The sequence below is a fragment of the Aotus nancymaae genome, unplaced genomic scaffold (genome assembly GCF_030222135.1).
Source record: "Aotus nancymaae isolate 86718 unplaced genomic scaffold, 86718_ANA_hifiasm-v0.15.2.pri h1tg000011l, whole genome shotgun sequence".
NCBI lineage: Eukaryota > Metazoa > Chordata > Mammalia > Primates > Aotidae > Aotus > Aotus nancymaae.
This window is the reverse complement of record NW_026988422.1, coordinates 41,187,378-41,209,520: the sequence shown is the minus strand read 5'-3', so window position 1 is coordinate 41,209,520 and position 22,143 is coordinate 41,187,378. Positions and strand designations below refer to the sequence as shown.

General features: G+C 56.1%; 1 protein-coding gene across 2 annotated transcripts; it reads left to right on the top strand.

Annotated features, from left to right (window-relative positions):
- Positions 1-1,976: 1,976 nt before the first annotated feature.
- PLCB2 (phospholipase C beta 2) lies at positions 1,977-21,879 on the top strand. Of its 2 annotated transcripts, XM_012462511.2 has the most exons (31): positions 1,978-2,321; positions 5,758-5,835; positions 6,475-6,543; positions 7,193-7,333; positions 7,453-7,532; positions 7,614-7,667; positions 7,769-7,844; positions 10,519-10,619; positions 10,783-10,949; positions 11,038-11,184; positions 11,342-11,499; positions 11,754-11,836; positions 12,109-12,193; positions 12,803-12,965; positions 13,076-13,188; positions 13,317-13,413; positions 14,466-14,550; positions 14,691-14,815; positions 15,329-15,483; positions 16,023-16,187; positions 16,749-16,848; positions 17,295-17,399; positions 17,578-17,672; positions 17,814-17,889; positions 18,275-18,497; positions 18,582-18,747; positions 18,874-18,950; positions 19,034-19,129; positions 19,655-19,712; positions 20,392-20,478; positions 20,828-21,879. In XM_012462511.2, exons 1-31 carry the CDS (start codon positions 2,238-2,240, stop codon positions 21,029-21,031), a joined length of 3,513 nt encoding a protein of 1,170 aa, XP_012317934.1. In that variant the 5' UTR covers positions 1,978-2,237; the 3' UTR covers positions 21,032-21,879. The 2 variants fall into 2 exon arrangements, with proteins under 2 accessions (XP_012317932.2, XP_012317934.1); XM_012462509.2 differs by lacking the exons at positions 18,275-18,497; positions 18,582-18,747; positions 18,874-18,950; ... (2 more) ...; positions 20,392-20,478; positions 20,828-21,879 and having other exon boundaries at positions 1,977-2,321; positions 14,685-14,815; positions 17,814-18,161.
- The last annotated feature ends 264 nt before the right edge of the window (positions 21,880-22,143 follow it).

Here is a 22,143-nt window from a genome sequence, read left to right as displayed (position 1 = left end):
CCAGGACATGCATGCTTTGAGTTACCCAGCAGGGGGCATCCTTGTCCTTCCACTGCCCGCCCTGGGGGTGAGACTGGTCCACTGCAGGGGGTGCCCTCTACCCAGCTCAGCCCAGACGCCCAAGGCCACATTTCCCAAACAGGGCATTCGTGGACTTCCCTGATGTTCTCCATATCTGCTCTACTATTGTTTACATGACAGTTTTCTTTGTCAATACACATTTTAAAATGTAAATGTATCTTTAAAAGAAAAAGCCCTCTTTGATGAAAATTTTTGGTTCTCCTGGCTGCCTGGATTTTCTGCATTTTTAGAGCTAGCTTTGCAGGAGGTCAGAATGTGAGCAGGAGTGTACATGCCTCCACTGAAGTTACAACTGGGGTCCCAAGAACAGTGCAGGCAGTGTCATCACTGAGTAAAGATGGGCAAGGCTTTGTTCTGTGGATTTGGAGCCAGAGATGGAAAGGACCAGAGGACCTCCTGAAATGAGGAGAGGAGCCCGTCTCTTTTCTCCTCAGGCTGAGGGGGAGGAATAGACTGGTCTCTCTAGGCCCAAAGTGGAGAGGGGGCTGATGGCTACAGGACAGATGAAAGGGAGGGACCTGGGTGCCAGGACCAGTGCAGCCGCAGGTGACAGGTGCAGGGGCTTTGGGAAGGGACAGGGATTTCCCTTGCAAAATCCATTCAAACAGACATCAAGGGAACCTGATCCCAGAGAGGGACCCAGAACAGCGTGGGCTACCAGATGAGCCCCCAGAGGGGCCCTGGGCTGGAGGGAGGAAGACAGAAGAGATGAGAGACCCTGAGGGCTGGGGGAGGGGAGGAGGAAGAGTCCTCGGAGCTGTTTCTGAGCTCGATCAGGCCCTCCTCCATCCCCCTGGCCCTAGGATTGCTCCTCTGCCGATTATTTCTGTGCTGGGAATCCCCTTAGCTCCAGCCTCCACTGGGCAGTTCATTGTCTTAATTCCCCATGAAGAGTGTCCTCCCTCACCCTCCTTCCATCCTGCCCTGGACCAGACCTCCAGCCGAGGCAATTCTAGGGCCTGGGTGAGGGTCTGACTGTTGTCAGTGGGTATGCACAGCCCCATGGGGGGACCCAGGGCAGAAAGCCAGGCACCAGAGGGGAAGGAAGTCATGGGTAGAGCTCCCTGCCTCCCCAGCTGCTCTAAGAAAAGTGATAAGAGGAGCAGATTAGGCAAGAGGAAGTGGGCTGGGCTGAGCCGGGCTGGTGCCGAACTCCCTGGGCCCCGGACAGAGTGTGGGTCATGCACCTGAGCAGCTGGGGCTAAGCCTCGCCAGCCAGAGCAGCCATCCCTCTGCACCAGCCCCACTGCACAGTGGGGTGCAGAGCAGAGGCAGGTGCCTGGAGGAGAGTGCGGTGGAGGCCAGGGTTGGGGGGCGCTGTTCAGGGCTGTGCGGAGCTGGGCTGCTTAGTAGAGGCCCAGGCCCCAGTCATTCCCGAGGCCCAGAGGTGGGAGTCTGGTGAAGTGGGTGAGGGGAGTGATTGCCTTGCCTCACGTGCACCTCATTTACATGGTGAGGAAGCATTGAGAAAGAGGAGCCGGGTGTTCAGCAAACTTTGCTTATTCAAAACACACCATTCCAGCCAGGCCCTGTCCCCACCTGACCCCCTCCTCTGCAGTGGTCCCTGCCTCTGGGGTCAGACCCCTCTGCTCTGGCCCCTGCCCCTAAAGAGGTCCTTTCTCCTAGTGAGCTCCCTGTGCCCTCCCCTCAGTCCAGGCCTGGGCAGCAGTCTCCCCAGTCAGTCTCCAGGTCTCCATGTTGTCCTCCTCCAGCACTCCTGCGCCAAATCTGATCAGGGACCACCACAGGGACTGAGAGGTCCTGGCTCCAAGGCGCCCGGGCCTCATGACCACCTCTTGGCTGTGAGCAGCGCAGAGAAGGAAGCCCTGAGCAGGAAGTGCTGAGAGGCACAGGGTGGGGGTGGGGGCGGGGGCTTCCAGAAGAGGAGCCGGCCTCCTTGGCCAGAAGCAGAGACCACAGGCCCCCACGGCAGGCTGGGCGGGTGGGAGGAGGCTGATTTACAAGGCAGATGGGCCTCTGGCTAGAGCTCAGCCCCGGCCACCCCAGGGGCTATAAGAGCACCTAGACTTCTGGAGCAGCTCAGGGACGGGTGCCATGTGAGCCCAGCTTGGCTCTCCTCCTGGCTGGCCTCCTTCCTGCCCTTCTTCTGCCTGCCTGTGTCTGCCCAGTCTCTCGAAAGAGGAACGCTTGGCACCATGTCTCTGCTGAATCCTGTCCTGCTGCCCCCCAAGGTGAAAGCCTATCTGAGCCAGGGGGAGCGTTTCATCAAATGGGATGATGTAAGTGGGGCAGGGGCCTCGGCTGCTGGGGCACTTGGGGCACTGGGTGGTGGGGGCTGGGCTGCTAGGGGGCTTTGCGGCAGTGGGAGGATTGGTTTATGTCTCCTAGGACCCAGGCGCCTGTGTGGCTTGGCCAGGCGGCTGACACGGCTGCCTGGATAAACAAACCTGGGGTTAAGGGTGTGTTTCCCAGCTGCAGGGCGAAGCCTTGGTGTCTAGGTGTGAGAAGTGGGTGGGCTGCCTGGGTGGTCGCTGGAGGTAGTTTCTTTGGGTCTGCGTCTCTTCTCCTCCAAAACCCCAAGAGAACAGGAGGAAAGTGCATCCCAGAGCTAAGGCAGGGTGAGGGGAGGTGAGCCTGTCGCTGCTCCTAGCACAGAAGCCTTGCTCTTGCTCTGGCGACCCAGCTCCTTCACTCCATCCACTGGGCACTGTCCCATCTGGGGTAGCCTTGCTCTCCCCTGAGCTGCTGTGGGAGCAGCCACAAAAGGCCCCTGGACCTAAGAGGCTTCTGCTCCCAGGGGCCTGAGAAGGAACTGATTGACTTCTGCTCCTGCTTGCTGGGCTCAGCATTGCTCCGTGTCTGCTGGGAAGGGGAAGGCACTGTTGCACCCTGCAGCTCTGTCTCTGCTGTGTTTGTTCCTTCCTACACGGGCTGCTCCCAGCCTCTGGTTCTCCTGGTCCCTGAAAATGTTACCTTAGGCCAGGGATTCTCTTAGGCTGCGGAGAACAGTATGGAGATCCTCCTTCAGGGAGGGGAGGCTGCTGGGCTGGCCCAGTCTGACAGTTAGAGTGCTGGGCCAGTCCCAGGAAGGGAAATGAAGGCTCGGTGGGGGAGGGAAGATGGCCCTTAGCCGTGGCTAGTCCAACTGATGGGTGGTGGGATGAGGGGGTCTGGGTCTAGGCTCTTCGGGTTTGGGCTAGGCTGGGGTATCTCGCTGCCCATGACTATGGGTTGGGGCCCTGTGGTGAGATGCTTCCTGCTTCCCTAGGAGTGATGTGGGGTTAGTGGCATGGCAGTGGCATGGAGGTGACATGCCTCAGGAGCCTGTGGAATGAGGGAAGTGGCTCAGAATGAAAAGCGAAGTGGCCTTTCTCAGTTCCTCTGGGCAGTGTGTGTAACCTGACTGGGGAGAGGGTCACAGGGTGGCAGTGGAGTGGGGGACGGTGCCGAGTGGAGACTGTTTGTCCTTCTTGCTAAGCTGGCACCTGTGTACCTGGCTGTTCCCTTCCCCTGTCCAAGGTAGGGCATTGGATGTTCCCTGGACCCTGACCTGCACAAGCAGGAATGACCCAAGCCTAGCCACAGGGCCCATGCTTCTGGGAGACAGGGCTCTGCTTTTGGGCTGCTTTCAGCACAGTTAGCTGATGGCATGGGTGTGTTGCGCCCTGCTGAATAAGCAGAATACATAGGATGTAAATTCCATGTAATTCCCAACTTTATTTCATCTCTCATGGCCCCTTTACAATATATTGGGTAGGAGAAGCTTTCCTCCTGGCCATGGAAAGAAACTGCCAGGCCACAAGACATTAAATTTACTCTTGGGTAACACAGTCCAGTGGTCACTTTTCATCACAAAACCCAGTCTGATGTCAGCAACTGGCTGTAATCAAAACTCCAACCTTTATTCACATTGACATCTACCCTCCCCCTTCTAGGAATGGTTTCAGGTAGGCAGCAGGCCCCATGGAAAGGACTTTGGTGGGATTCCCTGCTGGTCCTGCTCAAGGCCCCTCTAGGGATGAGCTGCAGGGAGGGAGCTGGGAAGGGGTAACAAAGTTCTATTTAAATAGGTGCTATCATAAATTGGCTCATGCTTTCTGAGTCTGGCAGAAGCTTAAAGCTTATTCTTTCTCTGGAGGACATTTTTGAGGATTCTTGGGAGACCTATCCCCTCAACTGGGAACCTCTTGCTTCAAGTCCCCCCGGCATTTCTATTTTAGGTGTCACTCACAACTACGTCTTCAGCTTTAGGCCCTTTGCCCCCATTCTCCCATGGGCCCACCCTGGACCCCAGCAAATACTCAGGCATCCACTGTCCCAAGGGTGCAGGCTGGTCCGACATGCCAGCACCCCCTGCTCTGCCTCGCACAGTTAGCCCGCTGTAGCCCACTCACTCTCCTGGGCCGGAGTTCGACTTCTGTCTGTTATGCCCACAACTTCAAGGATCACTGGGGCCTGTTTCAGGGTGGGGAGCAAGAGGAGGGAGAGCATTAGGACAAATACCTAATGCATGTGGGGCTTAAAACCTAGATGACAGGTTGATACGTGCAATAAACCACATGGCACGTGTATACCTATGTAATAAACCTGCACGTTCTGCACATGTATCCCAGAACTTAAAGTAAAATTAAAAAAAAAAATCACAAAAGCTCTCCAAGTAGAGTTGAAACCCCTCACTAGGCTTAAGGTCGGGGATCGGGCACCCCAACTCTCCCCCGGGGAGGTGAGGGAATGGAGCTCTCAACACAGCTTGCCCAAAATTGGCTTCCCCACAAAATCTTTGCTTTCCCCTGTACTCTAACCATCCCGATCTGAGAACATTTTTTGGATCATTTACTTTGTAAATGCTGCATTTGGTCTGTTTTTATGCAGCAACTATCATGCCTTGCTGGAAACCTTAATTTTAGTATCTTGTTATATACACATACAAAGACCATTAAAATAAAAGGCAGCCTATGGGCTCTGTGAGTGAGTGAAACAGGACTTTAGGCTTCACTCACTCACTCATTCATTCCTTTGCTCATTCAGCAAACACCACGTTCAAGGGCCAAGCACCAAGCTTATGGTCCAGCATAGGCTTGTTGTCCTGCAGTCTGCGAGTCCCTAGGGATTTCCTAGGTGGGCTTCCAGGTCTGTGACCCGCATCCCCTGGTTACTACATCATGTTTCAGGAAGGCTTTTCAGAAGCGGGGAGGGCTCGGGCTGTCCTTGAAGTTATTTCAAGCAGAGGAGGTTTGGGCACTTAGGCTTGGAGGGGGAAGGCTTGGTGTCTTTATGGGACAGTCGAATGAATGGACAGGGTAAGAGGTGTCCATGGAGGGAAGAAGGGGCACACGGGAAGTTAGGCTGCATCTGGATTGTGCAGGGCCTTGGGTGCTGGTGCAGGAGTTTGGGCTCTTGGCTCTCGCTGTGCCAAGCTCTCCTGGGTGGTAGTAGAGAGTCTCTCTCTATGAAGTGAGGTAGGGGCCAAGGTCCTGTTTGGGGTCTAGAGGGAAAACATCAATTTGGGCTTTAGAGGAGAAAACCTTCTCTTCCAGAAATGGCATCCCCAATCCTCTCTCTCCCCGTGCTTAGCTCTAGACAACAAGGGAAATGGCTTCAGATTTACTGGGATGGGCACCTCCTGGGAAGATAACGAGCTCTGAAGCCCCTGGCCTGGACAGGGAGGTTTGGGCCAAGGTCTCAGAACAGAGCGCTGGCTCCTTCTCTCTGCAGGAAACTACAGTTGCCTCTCCGGTTATCCTCCGTGTGGATCCTAAGGGCTACTACTTATACTGGACATATCAAAGTAAGGTGAGAAAGCCCCTGTGTACCATGGCTCTGGACTCCTGCTTATCCACTGAGGCCGGGCTGCCTCCTGGCAGCACCAAGGTGGAGGCATGGATGTGGGGAGTACAGAAGGGCCTGGAAGGGTGGCTCCAGGGGCTTTCCTGTGGGCAGGGGCTGTTTGCTCTGGAAAGGAGGACTCAGTTATTCCAACCTGTATCTACTCGAATGTTCCATCCTTAGCATCCTTTGGGGAGAGAGAGAGAAACAGGAAAGAGCGTTGCTGCTGAAGACCGATGCTCTGCCTGTGGCTGTGGGTTGGCTTGGGGCTCTGAGAGATGAGAGGCCCCAGCCTTTGGGTGGGACGAAGGGAAAGGGAAGCTGGGGAGGGTCCAGGATGGTGGAGAAGACACTGCAGACCCCAGCTCCTGTGCCAGGGAGGAATGGAAAGAGGGGAAGGGAGGAGGATCCCCATGAATAGAGAGAACCCAGGCCATAGGAAGGGAAGGTGGGGTCCAGGTGGCCCTGGGCAGCCCTGGCATCAGAGAGAGGTGTTGGCCAAGATTTGAAGGGTGTGGAAGCTCCCTTCTTCCTGTTGCTCATTCTTGACCTGGACTTTTTGTCTCATATCCTTTCTTTGCTCCCACTGGGACCCCCCACCCCCAGGAGATGGAGTTTCTGGATATCACCAGCATCCGGGACACCCGCTTTGGGAAGTTTGCCAAGATGCCCAAGGTAGGTGGGTAAGATGCCCAGGCTCAAGCACAGCTACTAGCTCCATGGGCCAAGGGCAGGAGTCCCTGTCGGGGTGGGAAGCCTGACTTCTTGGAGCACGGGGAATGGTTCCTGGGCTGGGCAGCAAGGACCCTGGCCCAAAGCCAAGGAAGGGGAGCAGCTGTTCCTGGGCTCGCCTGGGCTCTGAGCTTCAGAACCGGCCCCAGTGAACTGAGATGGCAAGGATCTCGAAGGAGGGGTCAGCTCCTGCCCCTAAAGTACCCCAGCTTGTCTGAGAGGGGGTGGCTTACACCCCCCACCCCTGGACTAGTTTGCCTATATTTGCCTAATGCTGGTAGGAAAATTGGAAGAAGGGATTGGTGGGAAGCAGGATTCCCTGAGACTGGGAGTTAAGAGTCCATCTTCAAACAAAAGTGGCAGCCAACACACAGGACTCCCAGGCCCCGCTCTGCCACCTTGGCTTACCTTTTCCTCAGGGCCTCTTCGTCCCACTCCAGCTGCTGGAGTCAGGGACAGGAAGATGCTAAGGCCTGTGGTTCTGGGATGGGAATGGGATTCTGCCCAAGTGGCTGAGGGGAGGGCCAGGGAGAGCCATGCTGGGCAGGGAGGGAGCACACCTCCATCCTAACCATGTCACCACGTGCTGCAGAGCCAGAAGCTCCGGGACGTCTTCAACATGGACTTTCCTGACAACAGCTTCCTGCTGAAGGCACTCACAGTGGTGTCCGGCCCGGACATGGTGGACCTCACCTTCCACAACTTCGTTTCCTACAAGGAGAATGTGGGCAAGGTGTGCCTGGGAGCACGGGGCCTGGTCTGGGCCCCTGGGATAGCCTGGGACTTCCTGAGAGACACAGGCCTGGGCGGGGATGCTCAGGGGCCTGACCGCTGCTCTCTGTGGTCCTGCAGGTCTGGGCTGAGGACGTACTGGCCTTAGTCAAGCATCCACTAACAGCCAACGCCCCCCGCAGCACCTTCCTGGACAAGATGTAAGTGCCCCCTGCAAGGCCTGAGCCCTGGTGCTGAGTGTGCCAGCCCTAGGCCTTGATGGACTGCTTTCTGCCCCCCAGCCTTGTGAAGCTCAAGATGCAGCTCAACTCTGAAGGGAAGATTCCTGTGAAGAAGTGAGCCCCCTAGCCCCCCACATGCTTCCAGGGGCTCCAAAAGCCTTTCTTCTCCAGGCCTGACTCCTCTCTCTGCCTGGTGCCTTTCTCTGCCCCTTCAGCTTTTTCCAGATGTTTCCTGCGGACCGCAAGCGGGTGGAAGCTGCTCTCAGTGCCTGCCACCTCCCCAAAGGCAAGGTGAGTGGATCTGCACCCCAGCCCATCCCCCAGTATTCTTGTCCCCACCAGAAAGCAACTTGACTGGGAATGGAGGGTGGGGGAGCAGAGATGACATCACAGCCCCAGCCAAGAGCCTGGAGAGCCAGTCAACCCTGGAGCTGCTGGTTACTGAGTTATTGATGCTAGGCATGAAGGTGGAGCCAGGGCAAGGGGTTGAGACACTGGGATCCAAGCAGGTTTGTCTGTACTCCCTACCCTGGGTGGTGGGGGCGCTGGGCTGTGGTTGATGGACTCTTCAGGGCAGGCAGCAGAAACGGCGTGCATTCCCAGTCTAGTCTTGGGAATGGGAGCTGAGCATGAATGTTTTCAGCCTGGAGGAGCGAGATAAGGTCGGCAGTGGCAGGCGGCAGTCTGCAGGGGTCTGGAAGTCTGTGGGGTGTAAGGGGAGAGGAACTGAACCAAAGGTGGAAGCTGCCAAGATGCAGATTTCTGCTCAGTACAGAAAAGCATTTTTTCCTGCCTTTCTAGTTAACTAATTAATTTTTGATTATAAGTTGTAAGCAGGGTCACCCCATGAGGCACCTTACGTGAATTACAAAAGGAGCCCTCTGGGCTGATATGACCCTGAGCCAGGGTTCAAGCCTGGCCATGGGAGCAGATCTCAGCCCCTGTCCCTGCTTGGCCAGTGCTCTTGTGTGGGTCCCAACCTGTACCCCAGGGAGTATTTTCTCCTGGTAAGAATTGGGAACACTATAAATAAAACCAAGACCCCCATTGATCACCTGCCCATATGAATCCCAGAAGGAGCATTTACCCCAGTCACAGCTCTGCAGAGTTGGTGACTCCTTGATGCCATCAGTCACAGGGATCCAAGTGTGGGGTTGGGGCGGGGTAGGAACGGGCTCCTGCTGCTCCCCTATAGCCAGCACCGCTGCGGTCAGCACACATCAACCCTCCCTTTCTCCTGCCACCTGAGCTCCCACCTTGGCTAAGTCCTCCTTATCTATCTGCTTTCTTTGTGTCTCAGTCGAGGCTACTGTGACCCAACTTTGCTTGGAGCTGCAGCTCCAGAAGCAGCGATAGGTTCGGGGAGATCCAGTTAGACTCTCCTGCTCAGACCTCTGCTCCAAACTAAGACTGATGTCGGCCTTCCAATGTGATCCTGAAAGACATCTAATGGTTGTTTGGGTTGAAGTAAGGCAAAGGTGCAGAATCCCTGAATACCACGGATGTACTTCCTGTTTCTGTTTCTAGAGATTTGCCTATTCTGGTGGTAAAGTAAATGAAACCATAAATATGTGCTCTTCGATGTCAGGCCCATGCATTTGTCATAATGTTTTCAAGGTCTGTCCATGTTGTAGCATGTATTAGTACTTCATTCCTTTTTATCGCCTAATAATATTCCATTGTATGGATATTCCACATTTCATTCATCTTTTCATCAGTTGGTAGATGTTTGGGTTTTTTGCACTTTTTGGTTATGAATATTCATGTATATGATTTTGTGTAAACATGTTTTCAATTCTCTTCCACCAGGGGTGGAATTGTTGGATTATGTGGTCACACTATATTTAACATTTTGAAAAACTGCCAAACTGTTTTCTAAAGTCACAGTATCATATGGGGATTTATTTATTTACTTATAAGGCAGAGTCTTGCTGTGTTGCCCGGGCTGGAGTGCAGTGGTGCAATCTCGGCTCACTGCAACCTCTGCCTCCCAGGTTCAAGTGATTCTCCTGCCTCAGTCTCCCAAGTAGCTGGGATTACAGGCATGCGCCACCACACCGGGCTAATTTTTGTATTTTTAGTAGAGATGGGGTTTCACCATGTTGGCCAGGGTGGTCTTGAACTCCTGACCTCAGGTGATCCACCTGCCTCGGCCTCCCAAAGTGCTGTGTGGGATGGGGTTTTAATTTTACCATATCGCCTTAACACTTGTGATTGCCTTTTATTTTAGCTGTCCTAGTGGGAGTGGTATCTCATTGTGGTTTTGATTTGCATTTCTCTAATTGCTAATGATATCGAGCAACTTTTCGTGTGTTTATTGGGCACTTACATATCTTCTTTGGAGAAATATCCTTTCAAATCCATTGTGCATCTTTCCATTGAGTTGTCTTTTTATTGACTTATCTCTTATCAGATATCTGATTTGCAAATATTTTCTCTCATTCTGTGGGTTATCTTTTGGCTTTCTGATGAAAGTGACAATCTTTCTTTGTCCTTGTGCTTCTGGTGTCTCCACATATTATCGTCGAATTGTCTTCCTTTCAGTTCTATCAGTTTTTGCTTCTTGCATTATGGGGTTCTGTTGTTAGGTGCATTTATGTTTATATTCAAATTGCTCCTTTTTGAAAATTTGTCCTCCGTTTAAAAAAGACAGCCCACCACCCTGGCAAGCAGCACCACTTCTTCTGACCTCTTTACTACTTCATTCTGGCCAAACTTAGTTCTGATCCTGCCCCAGCCAAGGGACTAGCCACTGTATAAAGTCAGGGTCAGAGCAAACCAGCTAAGCATGCTCTCTGCTCAGCAACCAGAAACTTGAGAAGTGGGTGCTCGGGTGTCCTTGAAGCTCTTCTGTCTGCCTTGAGCCTGCCTTCTGACCAGGTCCCCTTGACCAGACTGGGCCAAGTTTGCAGTTCTTAGCTCTGAGAAGATGAGGGCAGGGGCAATAAGGTGATTATTCCTCCAGAATGACGCCATCAATCCTGAGGACTTCCCTGAAACTGTCTACAAGAGTTTCCTCATGAGCCTGTGTCCTCGGCCAGAAATAGATGAGATCTTCACTTCTTAGTAAGTGTCTTGGGTTGTGCTGGTCATGGGAGAAGGGTGGTGGCTAACAATCCTCTCCTCCCACCTGCCATGCCGGGAATCAGGAGGCTTCACTGGACAAGGGGGTTGTTTAAGCCTCCAGGCCCAAGGAATATGGACCTGTGCTCTCCTCTCTGGCCTGCAGCCATGCGAAGGCTAAACCCTACATGACAAAGGAGCACCTGACCAAATTCATCAACCAGAAACAGCGGGACTCCCGGCTTAACTCCCTGCTGTTCCCGCCAGCACGGCCCGACCAGGTGCAGGGTCTCATCGACAAGTATGAGCCCAGCGGCATCAATGTGCAGAGGGGTGAGGACTGAGGGAAGCCCTCGTCCCCTGTGGTCCTGTCCTGCCTGGGCAGCAGGGCTGCAATCCTGACAGCTATCTCCTGTCCCAGGCCAGCTGTCACCTGAGGGCATGGTCTGGTTTCTCTGTGGGCCAGAGAACAGTGTGCTGGCCCACGACAAGCTGCTGCTCCACCACGACATGGCACAGCCGCTCAATCATTACTTCATCAACTCCTCCCACAACACCTACCTGACAGGTGGGCCCCGATAACCTCGGTGCCGACCTCTGCTTTCGCAGGTGTCGCCAACATGCTGCTGGCCCTGACAATAACACAGACTGTGATGGAGTGGGGTGGGGGTGAGCTGGGCTGCCTGTGAGTGATGCCCTCACCTCCTCCCCATCCTCCTGCTCAGCCGGCCAGTTCTCAGGCCTCTCCTCTGCTGAGATGTACCGCCAGGTGCTGCTGTCTGGCTGCCGTTGCGTGGAGCTAGACTGCTGGAAGGGGAAACCCCCTGACGAGGAGCCCATTATCACCCATGGCTTCACCATGACCACAGACATCTTCTTCAAGGTAAGACCCAGGGTGCAGAGGCTGGCAGCAGTGGCAGTAGGGAAGGGTTCTGGGCCAGAAGCTTTGAGGGGTGGGAGGGTGAAGCTACAGAGGAGGAATGGCTGGAAGGCCTCAGACCAGTGTGGGGACCAGAAGGATTGGGGGCCCCTCCAGTTATATGTAGGTATTGAAACTGGGCAGGGGGGAAAAGTGCCTTCATGGGACAGGCAGTCAGAATGCTGACCTTCTGTTCATGGAGTCCCCTTCTCCTCCAGGAAGCAATTGAGGCTATTGCAGAAAGTGCCTTTAAGACGTCCCCCTATCCCATCATCCTGTCGTTTGAGAACCATGTGGACTCGTGCGTATCCAGGCCCATTCAGCCACATTCTCACCCAGTCCCCCATCTCCTGTCTGCAACTGTCCAGCCCCCAACTGCCCCAGCCTCTAGCCATTGCCTACAGCTTCTCCCATGTCTCAGTACAATCTCCCTAAGGCCCCACGTTCTCCTGCTTGAGTTCTTGCCTCCCTGACCTCCTGGGCCCCTGATCTGGGTCATCAAGGGCACAAAAGGATGCATAATCAGGTTGGGGTTGAGCGGCTGAACCCCACCCCCACTTTTGCTCCCTGCAGACCCCGCCAGCAGGCTAAGATGGCCGAGTACTGCCGGATGATCTTTGGGGACATGCTGCTCACAGAGCCCCTGGAAAAGTTCCCCGTGAGTGGACTTCACTGTGGGACATTCGGGCCTGGTGCCTGGGAACCTGAGGCAGGGTGGGCACCAGGTTAGGGAGGGAGACACTCCCAGAGGATGCTGGGGTTCACTTGGTTGGATGTGGGTCTGGGATCCTGTCACCTACCATGTGTCTGGCACTGTGCTGGGCTTTGGGGTATGCTAGTGACAAAGACACAGTCCCTGCCCTCAGGTGTGTTACCCTCTAGTGAAGAGACAGATAAGTAACCAGGCCGTTACAACCCAGTGGTTGTTATGGGAGCACCTGGGGAGTTCTGATCTGGTCTTTGGGGATGAGGGAAGGCTTCCTGGAGGAAGTGATGGACAGGGCCCCCAGGGTAGGCTGTTAGATCCTCCTGGTGCAGATGGCCTTGGGCCAGGGTCCTATAGTCAGGGACAGCTACAACAAGTGCCCAATGGGTCGATTTACCCCAAGGGATAAGCTGGATTTATCTGGGTGAAAATAGGGATGAGGAGAAGTAGTGAGAGGCGGGTCAAGAGGAGTGGAGAGTGCAGGGGGAGCATGCTTGGTATTACGGAGCTCAGGCCACACCATGAAGATGAGCTGGTGCTGACTTGCTCTCCACTCCATAGCTGAAACCAGGCGTCCCCCTGCCCAGCCCTGAGGATCTCAGGGGCAAGATCCTCATCAAGAACAAGAAGAACCAGTTTTCTGGCCCTACCTCCTCCAGTAAGGAGCCTGGTGGGGAAGCTGAGGGCAGCAGCCCACCCAATGCCCCTGCAGGCGAGGGCACAGGTGAGTCTGGGAGGACTGTGGCGGGGTTAGTAGGAGCATCTGGAACAGGAGAGGGGCTGGACCTGGAGGAGCCACGCAGGAGCCAGTGCCGACAGAGCTGTGTGTGGCAGTGTGGGCTGGTGAGGAAGGGACTGAGCTGGAGGAGGAGGAGGTAGAAGAGGAAGAGGAGGAGGAGTCGGGAAGCCTGGATGAAGAAGAGATGAAGAAGATGCAGTCGGATGAGGTGTGTGTGGGTAGCCCTGAGGCCCCCTTGTCATCCTCCACCACAGAACCCCCTAAGTGGGGGCCTTGGGCCACATTCCTGGGCTCTGCACCATCCTCCTTTTCTTTGCCCTCCCCTCTCCTCCTTAGGGCACAGCAGGCCTGGAGGTGACGGCTTACGAAGAGATGTCCAGCCTAGTCAATTACATTCAGCCCACCAAGTTCATCTCCTTTGAGTTCTCTGCCCGTAAGTTAGCACGGGTGGTGGTGGTGAGTGGAGGTCAGGCTAGCCTCAGGAGAAAGCTGTGTCGAGACTGAACTGCTTGATGGGTTGGTAAGAGGAGGGGGATCTCCCCCTTCTTTGGACTTGGGCCTTGCCTATAAATACCCAGCCACGGAGTCAGGCAAAGGGCTTGTTTAAGTGGCAGTGGCTCCCAGTTTCTCTAGTGAGGAACTTGGCACCAAACAGAATGCTCTGGAGTATGTTGGTGACAGGCTGGTCATTATGACAGGTCACCTTGGCCAGGATGGGCTGGGGCTCCTGCGGCTGCCTGCAGGCTCTGCGGTTTCCAGGGCTGAACTGTGCTGTGGGCTGGCCCAAGCCCAGAAGCCCTGGTCCTGGGACATGAGACTTCCTGAGAGGGAGTGGAGGCAGAGAAAGCCACCAGAGCACACCGCCCCCTCACACCCTCCCCGTTTTGTGCATACCCTGGCTATTTACCTTTATCTTCTCTGGACACAAGCACACTACGTTCCTCTCACCATCTGTGCACGTCCTGTACATGAGCACCTCTGTTTCCTCTGTGCACAGTTGGATTTCTGTAGCACTGACTTCTCATTCCTGAACCCACAGCCTGCACCCCCACCTGGGCACACTCATGGTGTGTACTACCCTTAGTGTGCCCCTCTCTTTGGATGCATTCAGCCATAGCTTACACACCTCACTCCCAAAGCATGTGTTCACATTTCATGTGTGCACAGCATGTTACTGACCTCCTGGGCTCAGCTTGGCATGCTCCCCATGCCCTCTGTGCCCATCTATGGCATGTGGGCCTTACTCTGCACATCCATGGCACACACCACACCCCTGTGCATGCACACGGAGAACACCCCTCACCCCCAGCAGGCACTGCCATCCATACATTTCTCTCAGAGGTTGGCCCCTAAACCTCAGGCCTCAGTGGAAATGCTGGGTTGGAGGCATCTCTATGCCAGAGGGAGCTGTCCCAGAGGGGAGGCCAAGACTGAGGGAAGGGACCGCCTGATAGGACTCCTCCCCTCCCTTTCTCCCCTATACAGAAAAGAACCGAAGTTATGTCATCTCGTCCTTCACAGAGCTCAAGGCATATGACCTGCTGTCCAAGGCCTCAGTGCAGTTTGTGGAGTATCCTTGAGTCTTCAGTGGCCAGGGTCCCTGGCTGGGGTGGGGAGCTAGGGGAAGGCCTGGGGACAGGGCCCCCAGGGTAGGTGTTAGGTCCTCCTGATGCAGATGGCCTTGGGCCTGGGTCCTATACTCAGGGACAGCTACAACAAGCGCCAGATGAGCCGCATTTACCCCAAGGGAACCCGCATGGACTCCTCCAACTACATGCCCCAGATGTTCTGGAATGCTGGATGTCAAATGGTTGCCCTCAACTTCCAGACGATGGGTGAGGGCACTCTCAGGCCCCTAAGAATCCTTCCCTGGTCCCTGTGCCCCCTGATCTTTACATCCCTGAGGGGTCTCTGGAACAGACTGGGGAGTCCTGCTGTTTGTTTAGACTCTGGGGCATGCCCAGGTGTGTGAGCATGTGGGGGCAGAAATGCATCAGCCCATGCCTGTGTGCCTACACATACGTGATGCATGTGAAGATGCCAGGTGCCGGCATGGGTTCCGGCAGCGCCACCCAGGTGTCTGTGGGCCGCCTGCCCTGGCTGCCCCAGCTCCCACCACAGGCACTTGGCCTGGCTGTGGCTTTGCTCCCTGGTACCTCCAGGCTGTGAACCCTGCCTGAGAGAGGAGACACCCCAAGGAAGCAGACTGGGGCAGGAGAAGCCCTCATCCTCTGAGTCCACCCAACCTCCCCCATTCACCAGACAGCAAAGGCTGGGAACGGAGGAAATGGGGACTGAGCATAGCCCCAGGGCCAGGCCTTCCTCCCTGAGTGTCCTTGTTCCTCTAGACTTGCCCATGCAGCAGAACATGGCAGTGTTTGAGTTCAACGGGCAGAGCGGCTACCTCCTCAAGCACGAGTTCATGCGCCGGCCGGACAAGCAGTTCAACCCCTTCTCAGTGGACCGCATTGATGTGGTGGTGGCCACCACCCTTTCCATCACGGCAAGGCCCTGGGGCAGACACATGGCTGGGAGGCTGAGGTCTTGAGTAGAAGGGCACAGGAGCCCACTCCTCCCTCCACTCCCAACCCCCTCCCCGATATCCTGGAAATTTCAGCCCCAGCCAGTTCCTGCAGTAGCAAGTTGCCTTGGAAACTGCCTCCTCCTCAGCACTGGAGGCTGCCACTTGGTCCCCATGGAAACCAACGGGAAGGGCTGAGGCTGTGGTGGGGGAGGGGAGGAAGAGTGGGCAGAGTGGGGCAGCCAGAGCCCCAGGTCCTGGGGGAAGGCGTTGTTCCCTCCTTGGCTGGGGAGGGAGGTGACAGGCCTGCCTCTTCCCTTCATGCTGGAAGCACCCTGGTCCTCAGAGCTTAGCTGTAACCCGTGGGCTACACAGCCTCTACTCGTGGCCAGAGCTGAATGGGGTTTTTCATAACACCCAAGAATGAATGCTTCAGCTCTAGGGAGCCAGGGGCCCCAGATGCTTGGGGAAGAGCCTGGGTAGGGAATTTGATGCTGGCTCCCCTGGACCCCTACTCCCAGGTAATCTCTGGGCAGTTCCTGTCAGAACGCAGTGTGCGCACCTATGTGGAAGTGGAGCTGTTTGGCCTTCCTGGGGACCCCAAGAGGCGCTATCGAACTAAGCTGTCACCCAGTACCAACTCCATCAATCCTGTCTGGAAGGAGGAGCCCTTTGTCTTTGAGAAGGTGGGGCTAGGGCATGGCAGGGCAGAGTCTGTCTAGTTCTTGGCCTCTACTTACAGACAAGAGGAAGTTAAACAAGGCAGCTCCTTGACCTTCCTCCTCCTCTTCCCAACCCTCACCCTGGGCCCTCCTGTTTCAAGAGTGCAAAACCCAAGTTTACAGAAGTTTACTTGGTAGGCAGTGTGTGTGTGTGTGTGTGTGTGTGTGTGTGTGTGTGAGGATTACAGGCAGAAATGTGAACCCAGGGTTGAGAATCTCACGGGATCATGGGGGTCTTTTGCCCCAGTGGATACCCATTGGCAAAGCTGCCAAGGGCTGTCTGCACCAGGTCCCCTCAGCCCTGGGCTGCATATCCAACCCTCCTTCCGTGTATGGAACCAGCCACGGCATGAGCTGCGGGGATGTCTTTGTATTTGGCCTAGAATGTGCCCTCTGTCTGTCCTCACCAAATCTGGTGACACTCACCATGTTCTCACACTGATGCTGAGACTTCTGGAGCCAGGGAAGGGGGAAGCTTGGCTCCTCTCTCCCCTCCCAGCCTGTCATGTCCCCAACGCTCCCCAGATCTTGATGCCTGAGCTGGCCTCTCTCAGGGTGGCTGTGATGGAGGAAGGCAGCAAGTTTCTTGGACACCGTATCATCCCCATCAATGCCCTAAATTCTGGTAAGGAGAGGGGTCCCTCTTCACTGTTCCAAGATCAGCAGCAGGAGCCTGTGCATAGGGTGGGGCAGCTTCTGGGAGGGGGCCTGGAGTGAGGCCTTACCTAAGCCCTCACATTGTAAGGAGTAGGGCAGGCACAGTACCTCTCCAGGAACCTGACAGAGGCGGGAACTCTGCCACCTAACAGAATTGCTGTAATTTTCTGAAACACCTGGGGCAGTTTCTCAAGTAGCTGACACTTACGGGCATTTAAAATGTGCTAAGGGCTTATAACACATTCTCACTTCATCCCCTCAATAACCACACGAGTAGACACTTAGCCCCTCTTCACAGATGAGGAAAGTCTCAAAGAGTTAAAGTAACCTGGCTGAAGTCACACAGCCAGTGTCCATGAGCAGCACTGGCAGGAGCAGGCTCTGGCCTACTACCTACCCTGTGCTGTCCGACAGGGTACCACCACCTGTGCCTGCGCAGCGAGAGCAACATGCCCCTGACCATGCCTGCACTCTTCGTCTATCTGGAGATGAAGGACTACGTACCTGGTGCCTGGGCAGGTAGGAGCCCATGGTGTGCCGGGAGCCCCAGGCTGTCTGTCCCCCTTCCTCCTCATCAAGCCAGCCTCCAGAGTAGGGTGGGATCCAGTTGGGGCATCCTGGAATGGGTGAGGACAGGAGAGGCTTAAAAGCCCATCTCCATATACACCACACTGTAATGTCCTGTGCACCCACCCAGATCTCACTGTGGCCCTCGCCAATCCCATCAAGTACTTCAATGCCCATGACAAGAAGTCCGTGAAGCTCAAGGAGGCCATGGGAGGTCTGCCTGAGGTCTGTGTTGCCTGCACTGCTGCCAGGGGCTCACCAGAGCTTGGGCCTATCTGTGGGAGAGGATACGGGGAGGACCAGGACTCGGGGAGAGAGGGCTGTTGAGCCACCTTCCTAACCTGCTCTCCCTACACCCCTACACAGAAGCCCTTCCCACTGGCGAGTCCAGTTGCCAGCCAGGTCAATGGGGCGTTGGCCCCAACGACCAATGGGTCAGCAGGTATGAGCTTCGGTCTGTACACCTACTGGGAAGACCTCCACCTCTGCACCCGCAGGCACTTCCCTTTAAAAACTCTCACCTGGGGAGGGGAGGGCTGTGTCTGAAATCTCAGTGCCTCAGTGCCAGGAAAGTGAGGGGCAGGGGGCACAACTGCGACTCCTGAGGGGCGCGGTGCGGGAGGCGAACGGAGCCAAGGGGGCCCCCAAAACACCTGCCAGCCCAGCCCGTGGCGTTTGCAGCAGCCAGGGTGGGGCCAGGGAGGAGGCCATGAAAGCAGCTGCGGGTAAGGCCTGCTGAGCCCGGTGATCTCTGGGATGAGCCTGGGGCTGGTCCGGGACGGGCAGGGAGGCCTGGTCGGTGGCGCGCCTCACCCCGGCCTCCGCAGAGCCGCGGACCGCCAGCCTGGAGGAGCTCCGGGAGCTGAAGGGCGTCGTGAAGCTGCAGCGGCGGCACGAGAAGGAGCTGCAGGAGTTGGAGCGGCGCGGCACGCGGCGCTGGGAGGAGCTGCTGCAGCGGGGCGCGGCGCAGCTGGCCGAGCTGGGGCCGCCGGGCGCGGGTGGTGGCGGCGCCTGCAAGCTCGGCCCGGGCAAGGGCTCTCACAAGAAGAGGTAAGGGCCGTGGCGGCGCCCTGCCCTCCGCAGAACTGGCGGCGGAGGATCGTAGGCCCTGTCCCCACGTGGCCCCCTCCCCAGGAGCCTGCCCTGCGGGGAGAGCACCGGAGCTGCGCCGGGCAAGGGCCCTGAGGGCGTGGAGGCGCGGGTGCGGGAGCTGAAGGACAGGCTGGAGCTGGAGCTGCTGCGGCTGGGCGAGGAGCAGTACGAGTGCGTTCTGAAGCGCAAGGAGCAGCAAATGGCCGAGGTGGCCGGGACGGGCAGAGCGACAACCCCATCCACCCCGCCGACCCCCACCCCAACCAACCCCCACCCCAACTCCGTCTGCACAACAAAGGACTTCTTGCCAAGCTGCTACTTCCTCTCCCCGCAGCAAATCTCCAAAATGATGGAGCTGGCCAGAGAGAAACAGGTGGCAGAGCTGAAGGCCCTGAAGGAGACGTCGGAGATGTACGACCCTCCCACGCCTGCCTCGCCTCCCAGCAAGGGCTTGGGCCATAGGAAACAGCTTCTTCATTCCTGTCTTTCTGCAGCGACACCAAAGAGATGAAGAAAAAGCTGGAGACCAAGAGACTGGAGCAGATCCAGGCCATGACCAAAACCACCACAGACAAGATGGCCCAGGAGAGGTGAGCTCTGGAGGGGAGGCCCAGGGCTGGGCAGACCCCACTTCAGGTGGAAAGGGGCCTCTCTACAAGTGGATCCTGACTCACTTCCCAAAGATGCACCTGTCCCCTGGCTCTCCAAAAAGCTGATCCCACCTCTGTCCTCTGTCGCCTTTGATCAGAGAGTGTCCTCCTTAGACAAAACATGGAGGCCAACAGTACATGAGCAGAGCCCTGGAGGCAGCCAAGCTTGCAGGGAAGGAGCTGAGGCCTTGGGACCGCAGCCTGTCCACTGTGGTGGCACTGTTTCCTGCATGGGCTTCCCATGGAAGCCTTGAAGAACAGTATGTTTTGCTGGGGAAATGGTTCCCTCAGAAGTCCCAGGACTCCCAATGGCCCCGACATATTCCTTGGGTCCCCATGCCTGCCCCCAGCTGGTTCCTGCCCTATGTTGGATATCTCATTTGCCTACACCCTGAGGAGATTTCATCTTACCCAGCTCTCCCTAGGGGTTTTCTCCCTTTTCTAAAACTCCAATTACACCAACAGGTTGAAGAGAGAGATTAACAACTCCCACATCCAGGAAGTAGTACGGGTGATCAAGCAGGTGTGTAAGGCTCTGTCCTTCCTAAACACACACACGAACACACACACACTCTCTCTCTTCAGGGTGGGAAGGGGTGGCCCCAGGTCCTGACTTTGCCCTTAGAAGATGCACTGTCCAGTGCTGTCCATGCTGCTGGGATGGGAGAGGACATCCTGGGGTTCTGAGGTACCAGCATGAAGGGGTACCCCATGTATGGAAATGATACGCACTAACTGGCCCATATCAGGGCCAGGGGAGGCTGGGATCAGCGAGGATTGGGGGATGAAGAGGGAGTGAGACTTCCTGACATGCCAAGGAGTTGGAAGACAGAATGGACCTGAAGCTCCCCTGGGGATCATTAACTACAGAACAGAGCTCCCACCTCCTGGGTCCTGACCTGTGCCAGGCACTCTGCCAGATGCCTCGCATGAGCTGTCTCGCGTAGTCTTTTACAGTCCAGTGAGACAGGTGCTGCTATCCTTATCTTACAATTTTTTTTTAAGCCGTGTGCGGTCGCTCACACCTGTAATCCCAGTGCTTTGGGAGGGAAGATTTAAAAATCTTACAAATTTTTAAAACCACCTACATGTTAAGGAATTTGCCCGAAGTCTTACAACTAGTTAGCTGGGATTACAGCTGGATTCCGACCCAGCTTGCCTGTCTTTGCTGTCCTGATTCCCTGCCATCCACTCCCACCCAGATGACGGAGAGCTTGGAGAGGCACCAGGAGAAGCTGGAGGAGAAGCAGGCAGCCTGCCTGGAACAGATACGGGAGATGGAAAAGCAGGTAACAGGGTCACTACTGGGGCCCCTGCAGACCTGATGGGCTCCGGGGTGTAAAGGGGCCCTGCCCCAGGGAGCTGCCAGTCAGGGTAGGGGAAGGAGACCATCATCCTTCACTATGGGGTCCTGAGGCCCTTTCAAATGAGGCAGCTCTGCAGATCTCTGCCTGGTTGGCATCCCCTTTCTTGAGAAGCCTCTCATAGGCTCCACCACTCCCCTACCCCGCCTCTCACCTCTGTCTCCTGGGAGCTATGAACAAAGATATTGGGCATCTCCTTTTCCCATTGTCCAGGGAGCGAGGGTGGACAAGGGGCCCCTCCTGAGCCAGGCAGGGGTCCTTGCTGTCTCCACAGTTCCAGAAGGAGGCACTGGCAGAGTACGAGGCCAGGATGAAGGGTCTGGAGGCAGAGGCAAAGGAGTCTGTGAGGTCCTGCCTCAGGACCCACTTCCCCTCTGAGGCCAAAGACAAGCCTGAGAGGGCCTGCGAGTCCCCCAGAGAACTGTGTGAGCATGACCCGCTTGTAGCAAAGGCAGATGCCCAAGAGAGCCGCCTCTGATGCCCCCATCCCACGGGACATTCAGCAAGGATGTTCAGCCCCTTCTCTGGGATGTGGCTCCATTCCCGCCCCCACCCCAGGAGAAAGGAGCCCCAGCCTTCTGAGGCTGTGGGAACCTGCGGCTGCCTGCCTTGGATGCTGCAGCCCCCTCCTCAACAGCCAGGCCAGAGGTGGAGACAGGACCCAGGGACCCTCAGGGCAGGACCGAGAATCTCTGGGGCCCAGAAGTCTTCTCAAGCTGACTTCCTACCCCCCCATTTCTAGATAAGTGTCATAGATTTGTTGAGAGCAAAAGACTATGGACTGGGAGGCAGGAGGTGGGATCCTGGCCCCACTCTGCCTTTCCTAGTGAGCACCCAGCCGTACCCTACTCTAGGCTCAGTTTCCTCACCTGGAGGGTTGCACCCACCCACCTGCAACCTCCACTCTAGCCCCAAACCCTCCTGCCCCAATGTTAGCAGCTCTGCCGGGCTTCCAGGCCCCATCAGGCCTGGCCTGAGTTGGCCTTGTCAGCTCCTTGAGGCAGAGCCTGGCACTACCTCACAGCTCCCTGGGGATGGCCACTCCCAGCATCCCTGGCTGATGGCCCTCCCCTCCCCCTGGGACAGAAGGCTCAAATGGAAAAGCTGCCTCGGCCCTGCTCAGCTGAGTCACTAGGGGCAGTGGCCTCTTGGGTGCTCTCCCACCCCGAACCTGGCTCACCCTTCTTCCTAGGCTTGGGGGCAGGCAGCTCCTAGCATGCACCCCTCTCAGGCTCAGACAAGGTCAGCATCATTTGCTCTCCTGAATTTATGAGGTTTATTTATTTTTCCTCCTTCCTACTCCTATTAAAGAACCTCGTCCCAGTGTTCGTTCTTAAGCCTGGTCTCTATTCTACAGGTAGGAAATGGGGGGCAGGGGAGTGGAGTGCCCCTGAAATGAAGGGGGCTGGGGAAAAAATACCTTGGGAGCTAAACCCAGGGTGAGATCCCTTCCAGAGCCCGGTGAAATGGCCCTGCTTCTGGGCTTGAAGAGGACTCACTTCCCCTTCTGCTGGCCCTGATGCCACAACCACTGGAAAATTATGTCACCCCTTCTTTGCCCCCACACAGATGTGGCCCTTCATTGTCTCC